General features: G+C 48.3%; 1 protein-coding gene across 1 annotated transcript in view; it reads right to left on the bottom strand.

The window, feature by feature from the left end:
- LOC143301555 (MAM and LDL-receptor class A domain-containing protein 2-like) overlaps positions 1-13,087 on the bottom strand; it is a 247,425-nt gene that overhangs the window by 27,208 nt on the left and 207,130 nt on the right. Inside the window, exons 144-150 of the mRNA XM_076615934.1 lie at positions 11,856-12,087; positions 10,483-10,605; positions 9,769-9,896; positions 7,039-7,171; positions 5,887-6,039; positions 4,702-4,866; positions 981-1,313 (exon numbers count right to left, since the gene is read on the bottom strand). Of these exons, the coding sequence (XP_076472049.1) occupies positions 981-1,313; positions 4,702-4,866; positions 5,887-6,039; positions 7,039-7,171; positions 9,769-9,896; positions 10,483-10,605; positions 11,856-12,087 (1,267 nt within the window). The remainder of the gene's footprint in view (positions 1-980; positions 1,314-4,701; positions 4,867-5,886; positions 6,040-7,038; positions 7,172-9,768; positions 9,897-10,482; positions 10,606-11,855; positions 12,088-13,087) is intronic.

Below are 13,087 nucleotides of genomic sequence, written 5' to 3'. Positions count from 1 at the left end.
CTGCCAGTAACAGTGTAATGTCTTTGTGATTCTCAGTCATGTAAACCTGCTGGTAGCTGTGAAATGTCTCTATCATATTCTTTGGGACTCTGTCATGTAAACCTGCTGGTAGCTGTGAAATGTCTCTGTGATATTCTTTGGGACTCTGTCATGTAAACCTGCTGGTAGCTGTAAAATGTATCTGTGATATTCTTTGAGACTCTGTCATGTAAACCTGCTGGTAGCTGTAAAATGTCTCTGTGATATTCTTGGAGACTCTGTCATGTAAACCTGCTGGTAGCTGTAAAATGTCTCTGTGATATTCTTTGGGACTCTGTCATGTAAACCTGCTGGTAATAATGAAATGTCTCTGTGATATTCTTTGGCACTCTGTCATGTAAACCTGCTGGTAATAATGTAATGTCTCTGTGATATTCTTTGGGACTCTGTCATGTAAACCTGCTGGTAATAATGTAATGTCTCTGTGATATTCTTTGGGACTCTGTCATGTAAACCTGCAGGTAGCTGTGAAATGTCTCTGTCATATTCTTTGGGACTCTGTCATGTAAACCTGCTGGTAGCTGTGAAATGTCTCTGTGATATTCTTTGGGACTCAGTCATGTAAACCTGCTGGTAGCTGTAAAATGTGTCTGTGATATTCTTTGGGACTCAGTCATGTAAACCTGCTGGTAGCTGTGAAATGTCTCTGTGATATTCTTTGGGACTCTGTCATGTAAACCTGCTGGTAATAATGAAATGTCTCTGTCATATTCTTTGGGACTCTGTCATGTAAACCTGCTGGTAGCTGTGAAATGTCTCTGTGATATTCTTTGGGACTCAGTCATGTAAACCTGCTGGTAGCTGTAAAATGTCTCTGTGATATTCTTTGGGACTCTGTCATGTAAACCTGCTGGTAATAATGTAATGTCTCAGTGATATTCTTTGGGGCTCAGTCATGTAAACCTGCCGAGTTCAGATGACAAATAAAACCTGATACTTACCAGTAGCAGTGCCGTAGGTGTGGTCATTGTCGGGTCCAGTAGACGAGCTGGACGTGCCGCCACTCAAGCGCGTCCAGTCAAACTGGTCCCTCGTGTCCTGCACGTAGCCACACAGATGGCTGTCCTCGAAGTCGCAGTTGATGGTGGGCGGGCACTGGCCGTCGTTAAAGGAGATGTCGTCGACGGCCATGTCTCCCGAGGACCCCCGGGCCATGACGCCCTCCAGCACCACCTGCACCTGACTGGGCTGGGCCGCCGTCAGCCACACTGATGCGCTGACCCACCGGTTGCCTTGGTTACCGCTGCGAGTCCACGCCGCCTTGCCCAGAGCGCCTGTCCCGACAGGTGGCAGTGTCAACCCGGTCACAATGTTAACAAAGGATTAAGGGACAAGACAGGTGGCAGTGTCAACCCGGTCACAATGTTAACAAAGGATTCAGGGACAAGACAGGGGGCAGTGTCAACCCGGTCACAATGTTAACAAAGGATTCAGGGACAAGACAGGTGGCAGTGTCAACCCGGTCACAATGTTAACAAAGGATTCAGGGACAAGACAGGGGGCAGTGTCAACCCGGTCACAATGTTAACAAAGGATTAAGGTGGCAGTGTCAACCCGGTCACAATGTTAACAAAGGATTCAGGGACAAGACAGGTGGCAGTGTCAACCCGGTCACAATGTTAACAAAGGATTCAGGGACAAGACAGGGGGCAGTGTCAACCCGGTCACAATGTTAACAAAGGATTCAGGGACAAGACAGGTGGCGGTGTCAACCCGGTCACAATGTTAACAAAGGATTCAGGGACAAGACAGGTGGCGGTGTCAACCCGGTCACAATGTTAACAAAGGATTAAGGGACAAGACAGGTGGCAGTGTCAACCCGGTCACAATGTTAAAGGATTAAGGGACAAGACAGGTGGCAGTGTCAACCCGGTCACAATGTTAACAAAGGATTAAGGGACAAGACAGGTGGCAGTGTCAACCCGGTCACAATGTTAACAAAGGATTCAGGGACAAGACAGGGGGCAGTGTCAACCCGGTCACAATGTTAACAAAGGATTAAGGGACAAGACAGGTGGCAGTGTCAACCCGGTCACAATGTTAAAGGATTAAGGGACAAGACAGGTGGCAGTGTCAACCCGGTCACAATGTTAACAAAGGATTAAGGGACAAGACAGGTGGCAGTGTCAACCCGGTCACAATGTTAACAAAGGATTAAGGGACAAGACAGGTGGCAGTGTCAACCCGGTCACAATGTTAACAAAGGATTAAGGGACAAGACAGGTGGCAGTGTCAACCCGGTCACAATGTTAACAAAGGATTAAGGGACAAGACAGGTGGCAGTGTCAACCCGGTCACAATGTTAACAAAGGATTAAGGGATAAGACAGGTGACAGTGTCAACCCGGTCACAATGTTAACAAAGGATTAAGGGACAAGACAGGTGGCAGTCTCAACCCGGTCACAATGTTAACAAAGGATTAAGGTGGCAGTGTCAACCCGGTCACAATGTTAACAAAGGATTAAGGGACAAGACAAGACAGGTGGCAGTGTCAACCCGGTCACAATGTTAACAAAGGATTAAGGTGGCAGTGTCAACCCGGTCACAATGTTAACAAAGGATTCAGGGACAAGACAAGACAGGGGGCAGTGTCAACCCGGTCACAATGTTAACAAAGGATTCAGGGACAAGACAAGATAGGGGGCAGTGTTAACCCGGTCACAATGTCAACAAAGGATTAAGGGACAAGACAAGACATGGGACAGTGTCAACCCGGTCACAATGTTAACAAAGGATTAAGGGACAAGACAGGTGACAGTGTCAACCCGGTCACAATGTTAACAAAGGATTAAGGGACAAGACAGGTGGCAGTGTCAACCCGGTCACAATGTTAACAAAGGATTAAGGGACAAGACAGGTGGCAGTGTCAACCCGGTCACAATGTTAACAAAGGATTCAGGGACAAGACAGGGGGCAGTGTCAACCCGGTCACAATGTTAACAAAGGATTAAGGGACAAGACAGGTGGCAGTGTCAACCCGGTCACAATGTTAACAAAGGATTCAGGGACAAGACAGGGGGCAGTGTCAACCCGGTCACAATGTTAACAAAGGATTAAGGGACAAGACAGGTGGCAGTGTCAACCCGGTCACAATGTTAACAAAGGATTCAGGGACAAGACAGGTGGCAGTGTCAACCCGGTCACAATGTTAACAAAGGATTAAGGGACAAGACAGGTGGCAGTGTCAACCCGGTCACAATGTTAAAGGATTAAGGGACAAGACAGGGGGCAGTGTCAACCCGGTCACAATGTTAAAGGATTAAGGGACAAGACAGGTGGCAGTGTCAACCCGGTCACAATGTTAACAAAGGATTAAGGGACAAGACAGGTGGCAGTGTCAACCCGGTCACAATGTTAAAGGATTAAGGGACAAGACAGGGGGCAGTGTCAACCCGGTCACAATGTTAAAGGATTAAGGGACAAGACAGGTGACAGTGTCAACCCGGTCACAATGTTAACAAAGGATTAAGGGACAAGACAGGTGGCAGTGTCAACCCGGTCACAATGTTAAAGGATTAAGGGACAAGACAGGGGGCAGTGTCAACCCGGTCACAATGTTAAAGGATTAAGGGACAAGACAGGTGGCAGTGTCAACCCGGTCACAATGTTAACAAAGGATTCAGGGACAAGACAGGTGGCAGTGTCAACCCGGTCACAATGTTAACAAAGGATTAAGGGACAAGACAGGTGGCAGTCTGAACCCGGTCACAATGTTAACAAAGGATTAAGGTGGCAGTGTCAACCCGGTCACAATGTTAACAAAGGATTCAGGGACAAGACAAGACAGGGGGCAGTGTCAACCCGGTCACAATGTTAACAAAGGATTCAGGGACAAGACAAGACAGGGGGCAGTGTTAACCCGGTCACAATGTCAACAAAGGATTAAGGGACAAGACAAGACATGGGACAGTGTCAACCCGGTCACAATGTTAACAAAGGATTAAGGGACAAGACAGGTGACAGTGTCAACCCGGTCACAATGTTAACAAGGATTAAGGGACAAGACAGGGGGCAGTGTCAACCCGGTCACAATGTTAAAGGATTAAGGGACAAGACAGGTGGCAGTGTCAACCCGGTCACAATGTTAACAAAGGATTCAGGGACAAGACAGGTGGCAGTGTCAACCCGATCACAATGTTAACAAAGGATTTAGGGACAAGACAGGGGGCAGTGTCAACCCGGTCACAATGTTAACAAAGGATTAAGGGACAAGACAAGACAGGTGGCAGTATCAACCCGGTCACAATGTTAACAAGGAGGAAAAAAAGAAAAAGAAAAATGATGACTTGAAATTCCTCTGATGGAACATCATACCCGTAAGAATACTATACCACCGCCATCCTTCCCACAAGCCCTGTGAAGTTGCTTCTAATGACAGAATATCTTTCCCTTTTGTCACAGACAGACATGCTCATAAACTGAATGGTCCCCAGACAAAATGTACATTTGATGAAAGCAGTGACTTCTTCACTTCTCCATCACCATACCTTATTCCACCGTTTTCAAAAAACAGAAAGGCACGATGTGTGTCTGTAAGACGGCGTGGGGGTGGGGGGTCCGGAGGGGGAATGTGCGTGCGTGCGTGCGTGCGTGTGTGTGTGTGTGTGTGTGTGCCCGTGCCGAGCACGAACAACAGACAGAAAACACGGACAGCCAGCCCACCTCCTGCTGGTTTGGTGTAGACGTTGAGCGTGCCGATGCTGCCCCCGTACATGTGGTACCAGAAGTGCAGACACATGCCCGTGGTGTCCAGGTTCATGCCAGGACTCAGGAGGCGGGCAGTGTCGTTCACCAGTCTCTGAGAGGCCTCCGTGTAGATGTAGTAGCCTGAAAACCCAACCCACCCTTCAGCTTGTCACCCCAAGGAAACAACTCCACTCTTGTACACACTGCTGGCCTACCTTCTAATTCATCAACACAAGCTCTCAAACATTCTCGTGTGCACCAAGTGTACATAATATTATCTGTCAATACACTACCTTCTGGATTCTTTTACAAAGTATTATCTGTGACACATTTGTTTAGAAAGTATTAGTTGTAAACACAGTACCTTCAACATTCTTTTAGAGAGTATTATCTGTGAATATGTTCTAAAATCTTTTAGAAGCAGTCTGAAACAATGTCATGTTCATGGAGTATAAAATGATTGTACATAAATTATAATCAAACGTTTATAATACGATTTTTTTTAGTAAGTTACCCGTAACTGCTCCTTCAATTGCTCCTTCCTTTCAGCACAATATTCCTTAACTGACTAGCACCCAGACCACTATGCACTCAACGTCCAGTGGAAAGGTGGAGTAAATAAAAAAAATAATAAAAAGGTCTGAGGACTGGAACTCCTGAACACTTGCTTCATAATGCCCATCATCATTAGGCTACTGTTCCACCGCTTTCCGGCATACATTGTTTTGTGCATTTTTGGTTCATACTGCGATTTGTACTATTGTCTTGGTGTACATAGATATGTATTGCTTTGTTTTTTGTATGTCTTCAAGTGCTGTTATGCCATTATGTGCTTTGCATGTATGTTGTTTCATGGAAGGCGCTTTGAGCCCAATATATGGGCAGTTTGTGTCATACAACTACTATATGGTGGCGCTTAGAACCCACTGAATGAGGGGTTTGAGTATTATGTAACAATAATAATAGTTCTTTTTTTTTCTTCTTATTATCATCATTATCATTAGCATCACCATCATCATTACAATAATTATGGGGAGTTTGCTGTATGGAGGCACCTGCAGCCCACTACATGAGGAGTGTGAGTACAATATATAAGCTCTTTATCATCATTGTTATCATTCTGACTGTTATCATCATCCTCATCACCACCACAACCATTACCGTTGCTGTTGTGCTGGGTGTGGTCAAAAGTGGGGCCCGTAGCCACAGAGGCGGTGTTCTGACGGTGCACGGTCCAGTCAAACGTGTCGCTCCGGTCCTGGGTCCACGAGCACGTGTTGTTGTTGTCAAAGGTACAGTCGTAAGGTGTGGGGGCTGCAAGTGGAAGGGGTCAACACTTCAACAAGTCAGTGTGTGCTTCTTGCTTGCTTGCTTGGTCTCTTCCTTTCTTTGGGTTATGTGGGTGGGTCAACGTGTGTGCGTGTGCTTGAGAGACAGAGAGAGAGACAGATGAACACAGAGAGAGAGAGAGACAAAGTGAAAGAGAGAGACAGAGAAAGAGAGATAGAGACAGAGACAGAGAAAGAGAGAGTTGACAGAGACAGATGAACAGAGAGAGAGACAAAGTGAAAGAGAGAGACAGAGAAAGAGAGATAGAGACAGACAGAGATAGAGACAGACAGAGACAGATGAAGAGAGAGAGAGAGAGAGAGAGAGAGAGAGAGAGAGAGCAGTCAACAGAATGGCAGCTGAAATGGATCAACAGTGAGAAAGTATATATATATGTGTGTATATGTGTTTGGAAGAGTGAAGTTGGGTGTCGGGTGTGTGTGTGCGTATGTGTATGTATGTATGTGCGCGCACAGGTGTAGGTGCACAAAGAAATGTGAGTGTGTGTGTATGTTGTGCACGCACAGGTGTAGGTGCACAAAGAAATGTGAGTGTGTGTGTATGTGCACGCACAGGTGTAGGCGCACAAAGAAATGTGAGTGTGTGTGTTGTGCACGCACAGGTGTAGGCGCACAAAGAAATGTGAGTGTGTGTGTTGTGCACGCACAGGTGTAGGTGCACAAAGAAATGTGAGTGTGTGTGTTGTGCACGCACAGGTGTAGGTGCACAAAGAAATGTGAGTGTGTGTGTGTTGTGCACGCACAGGTGTAGGTGCACAAAGAAATGTGAGTGTGTGTGTATGTATGTGCACGCACAGGTGTAGGTGCACAAAGAAATGTGAGTGTGTGTGTGTATGTGCACGCACAGGTGTAGGTGCACAAAGAAATGTGAGTGTGTATGTATGTGCGCGCACAGGTGTAGGTGCACAGGTGTAATGTAAGGTGTCAGCAGGACAGAGGGCCACAGCAGGAAGGGAGAACTCACGCCAGGTGGGACGTCCTGAGGTGGGGGTGTCTGTGGTTTTGGGGGGTCCGGTGCACACACTGTCCTTCACCGACACGTCGTCAATGGCGATGTCCCCCATGTAGCCACCCCCCACACTGCCCTCAAACGTCAGCTGTGCGACATACAGAAACACCACCCCAATATCAGTTATCATATTGTACCTAGCATTTTGTATAAAAGATGCTAAAAAAAGAAAATAGGTATTGCAACTGAACCATTAAGTATAAAACATTTCAGACAAATGAATAAATATATAAATAAAGATATAAATGAATGAACAGAAAAATGAATGAATGAATAAATGAATAACAACTCACTAAAATGTTTTTGTAGGTAAACCATTCCATACTAGGGTTGTCTCTGGCACAAAATTCTGTAGATCAATCCTCTGACAAAACTTGTAGGTGGGGGATACGACACAGCACAGCACAGCACAGCACAGCACAGCACAGCACAGGACAACCAGCACACCACAGCACAGGACAACCAGCACACCACAGCACAGGACAACCAGCACACCACAGCACAGCACAGCACAGCACAGCACAGCACAGCACAGGACAACCAGCACACCACAGCACAGGACAACCAGCACACCAAAGCACAGGACAACCAGCACACCACAGCACAGGACAACCAGCACACCAAAGCACAGGACAACCAGCACAGCACAGCACAGGACAACCAGCACACCACAGCACAGCACAGCACAGGACAACCAGCACAACCAGCACACCACAGCACAGGACAACCAGCACACCAAAGCACAGGACAACCAGCACACCACAGCACAGCACAACCAGCACACCACAGCACAGGACAACCAGCACACCACAGCACAGGACAACCAGCACACCACAGCACAGGACAACCAGCACACCAAAGCACAGGACAACCAGCACACCAAAGCACAGCACAACCAGCACACCAAAGCACAATACAACACAGCACAGGACAACCAGCACAGGACAACCAGCACACCACAGCACAGGACAACCAGCACACCACAGCACAGCACAACACAGCACAGGACAACCACCACAGCACAGCACAACGCAACCACCACAGCACAGCACAGCACAGGACAACCAGCACACCACAGCACAGCACAACACAGCACAGGACAACCACCACACCACAGCACAGCACAACACAGCACAGGACAACCAGCACACCAAAGCACAGCACAGCACAGCACAGGACAACCACCACAACACAGCATAGGACAACCACCACACCACAGCACAGGACAACCACCACAACACAGCACAGGACAACCACCACAACACAGCACAGGACAACCAGCACACCACAGCACAGGACAACCAGCACACCACAGCACAACACAGCACAGGACAACCAGCACACCACAGCACAGGACAACCAGCACACCACAGCACAGCACAGCACAGCACAACGCAACCACCACAGCACAGGACAACCAGCACACCACAGCACAGGACAACCAGCACAGCACAGCACAGCACAGCACAACCAGCACACCACAGCACAGCACAGCACAGCACAACCAGCACACCACAGCACAGCACAACCAGCACACCACAGCACAGCACAGCACAGCACAGGACAACCAGCACACCACAGCACAGGACAGCACAGCACAGGACAACCACCACAGCACAGCACAGGACAACCAGCACACCACAGCACAGGACAGCACAGCACACCACAGCACAGCACAGCACAGGACAACCACCACAGCACAGCACAACGCAACCACCACAGCACAGGACAACCAGCACACCACAGCACAGGACAACCAGCACAGCACAGCACAGCACAGCACAACCAGCACACCACAGCACAGCACAGCACAGCACAACCAGCACACCACAGCACAGCACAGCACAGCACAACCAGCACACCACAGCACAGCACAGGACAACCAGCACACCACAGCACAGCACAGCACAACCAGCACACCACAGCACAGCACAGGACAACCAGCACACCACAGCACAGGACAACCAGCACAGCACAGCACAGCACAGGACAACCAGCACACCACACCACAGCACAGCACAGCACAGCACAACCAGCACACCACACCACAGCACAGCACAGGACAACCAGCACACCACAGCACAGCACAGCACAACCAGCACACCACAGCACAGCACAGGACAACCACCACAGCACAGCACAGGACAGCACAGCACACCACAGCACAGCACAGCACAGCACAGGACAACCAGCACACCACAGCACAGGACAACCAGCACACCACAGCACAGCACAGCACAGGACAACCAGCACACCACAGCACACCACAGCACAGCACAGGACAACCAGCACACCACAGCACAGCACAGCACAGGACAACCAGCACACCACAGCACAGGACAGCACAGCACAGGACAACCAGCACACCACAGCACAGGACAACCAGCACAACACAGCACAGGACAACCAGCACACCACAGCACAGGACAACCAGCACACCACAGCACAGGACAGCACAGGACAACCAGCACAACACAGCACAGGACAACCAGCACAACACAGCACAGGACAACCAGCACACCACAGCACAATACAACAAGAAATACACGGACCTGGTAGCCAGTAGAGCTATTGATATTGACCCCCCTGTAATGCCAGAACTTACCCTGGTATCCACTGCTGTCCATCACAATACAATACATACAACACAACACAACACAACACAACACAACAGAAGACAGGGACCTGATAGGCAGTAGTGCTGTTGATGTTGGCCTCCCAGTAATGCCACAGATTGCCCTGGTCTCCGCTGACGTTCATCAGGGCCACAGTGAAGTAGGGGGACACTTGGTATAGTTGCAGGGTGCCCTCGTCTGCAACACACACACATACACTGTCAACATCCCTCGTCTGCAACACACACACATACACTGTCAACATCCCTCGTCTGCAACACACACACACACACACACACACTGTCACCATCCCTCGTCTGTACACACACACACACACACACACACACACACACACACTGTCAACATCCCTCGTCTGTAACACACACACACACACACACACACACACACACACACACACACACACACACACTGTCACCATCCCTCGTCTGCAACACACACACAGCAGCTGCTACTATGATGAAGAATATGACAAGTATATGTTTCGTTTGGGGGTGGTGGTTGTTTTTTTTGCAAAATCCCAGCAGCATATCTTATTTAGTTTGACTGGATGCCAACAGCGATGTTGCTCTAAAATTGCTGGAGATTAAAACCACTTTTTTTTTTGTTCTTTCATCTTTAATTTCCGCCTATGTGGTGTGAGGCCTGTCTTTAATTTCGATAAAGAACTGCATACATGTTGAGGTATACAGGGGATGTGAATGATTAGGCCAGAAGGGGGCGGGGCGGGAAGGGGGCGGGGCCAAGTGAAGCTCCTCCCACTTACCTCTGCCCAGCATGTGGTACCAGAAGCTGACACAGATGTGGGGGGCGGGGGGCAGGGCGGGACTGTACAGCCACGCCCGGCTTCCTTGTGCTCGCTTCATAGACTGGATGTACATGTAGAAACCTGCACACACACACACATCACAAAATGTTGTTGTCGCTGCTGATCGTAGTAGTTGTAGTAGTAAAGCCCAAACACTCGGCTTATATCACACACTGACATAAGTTTACATTTCCAGCAAAGTGAGAGCTGTATTATCAATGGTTTCTCCAGTCAATGGGAAATCATTTACAGCTTCGTCTTTTGTGAAGGATTATGACTCTCAAACTAGGAGGCAAAATTGCACTGGCTCTTAGTGCTGCAGCCTTGTGGGCTAGTTGGCCTTTGGGAACCATCCCAACGCCGACTGTCCTAAAACCCTCTTGGCCGAGAGAGTGGGGACGTAACTTGGGCAAGACACTCTCCACTATAATCAAATTCTAGCCCAAATAGCCGGAACAGCAGTTGCCTCCTTTGCTGTTCTGATGGTCATAGTCGGACACGACTGACTATCTCACACACACACACACACACACATATATATATATATATATGACACGGAAAACATGGGAGCGTCTAAACGCAGCTGGCAGTCAGCTCTACCCAGGTAGGCAGCCTGTTGTGCAATGTGTACACAGTTTGGTTATCATCATCATCATCATCATCGTCATCATACCCAGGTTTCCTAACACATATCCCTTCTATGTGGAGCACCCTAACACACCAGCCGAAAACGTACCACTGACAGAACTAACAAATCTTCAGCATCAAAACCTAGCACTGACAGAACCAACATCTCACCAGTCCATCAAAACCTAGCACTGACAGAACCAACATCTCACCAGTCCATCAAAACCTAGCACTGACAGAACCAACATCTCACCAGTCCATCAAAACCTAGCATTGACAGAACCAACATCTCACCAGTCCATCAAAACCTAGCACTGACAGAACCAACATCTCACCAATCCATCAAAACCTAGCACTGACAGAACCAACATCTCACCAATCCATCAAAACCTAGCACTGACAGAACCAACATCTCACCAGTCCATCAAAACCTAGCACTGACAGAACCAACATCTCACCAGTCCATCAAAACCTAGCACTGACAGAACCAACATCTCACCAGTCCATCAAAACCTAGCATTGACAGAACCAACATCTCACCAGTCCATCAAAACCTAGCACTGACAGAACCAACATCTCACCAATCCATCAAAACCTAGCACTGACAGAACCAACATCTCACCAGTCCATCAAAACCTAGCACTGACAGAACCAACATCTCACCAGTCCATCAAAACCTAGCACTGACAGAACCAACATCTCACCAGCATCAGAATCAGTGGTGTGGTCCACAGACGGTCCAGTGTTGGAGGTGATGGTGCCACCAGCTGTGCGCAGCCAGTCAAACTGGTCGATGTCCTGCACGTTGAAGTAGCCACACGTGTCGTACTCAAAGCTGCACGTGCCAGGCGGCGGGCACGTGCCCGGCAGGAACTTGATGTCGTCGATGGCGATGTCGCCAGAGTAGCCATGCCCCACCACGCCTTCAAAGGCGATCTGCACACACCGTCATCATCATCACATTATCATCACCATTATCATCACCATTACCGTCATCAACATCACCATCATCATCATTATCACCACCACCATCATTGTTATTACCATCATCATCATCACCATTATCATCATTGTTATCATCATCATCAACATCATTATCATCATCACCATCATCATCACCACCATCATCATCATCACCAATACCATCATCATCATCATCAGTCTGTTCAAAGATGCGCGGAAAAGGACCACAGAAAAAAAACATCTGGGGCAGCGATCTCGATCTGGATCGGGAATTCTTTTTTCCACCAGATTGGACAGGACTTGTGATAACTTCAACATCTTAGGGGTCCCAGGAACTGTTGTCGTTATTCGTGGGGTTGCCTGACTATCCTCCAGTCACTCTAATGCCGCACATTCTGCTGAAACCTGCATTGCTACATGCACACAAAGACAGCCATACCTTCCAGTCATTATTATCGGGGTTTCTGGACCAAGGACTGTGGAAAGGAAACAAATCTTTGGAACCGATTATCGTGGTGTCAGACTGAAGTTCCATGCATGATTTTCACTCTTAGTGTGGGATCGTTGTAGAAATGTTCTCAACCATCCCAGGGACCTACTGGACGAACATGCGGTCTGCTTTCCATGAACAAGCTGTGTGTCCTTTCCATGAACAAGCGGTGTGTCCTTTCCATGAACAAGCTGTGTCTCCTTTCCATGAACAAGCTGTCTCCTTTCCATGAACAAGCTGTGTGTCCTTTCCATGTTCAAAGCCTGAGGGAGGATGCATGTTGTGCACGAGTTATCAGGATTTTAACTCTCTCCATACGAACGGCGAAAGAGACGACGTTAACAGCGTTTCATCCCAATTACCGTCATCAAAATATTGCAAGCGGAAAGCTTTTATACTGAAGAGGTGAATGTTGACAAAGAATACCACAGTTCTGACGACGGAAGCTAAAGGTTGGGTCATTCAGACACCCACTGGACATCC

Source organism: Babylonia areolata, chromosome 27 (assembly GCF_041734735.1).
Source record: "Babylonia areolata isolate BAREFJ2019XMU chromosome 27, ASM4173473v1, whole genome shotgun sequence".
Lineage (NCBI taxonomy): Eukaryota > Metazoa > Mollusca > Gastropoda > Neogastropoda > Buccinidae > Babylonia > Babylonia areolata.
The sequence above is the reverse complement of the archived record's forward strand: the minus strand, read 5'-3'. Positions and strand labels throughout refer to the sequence as shown.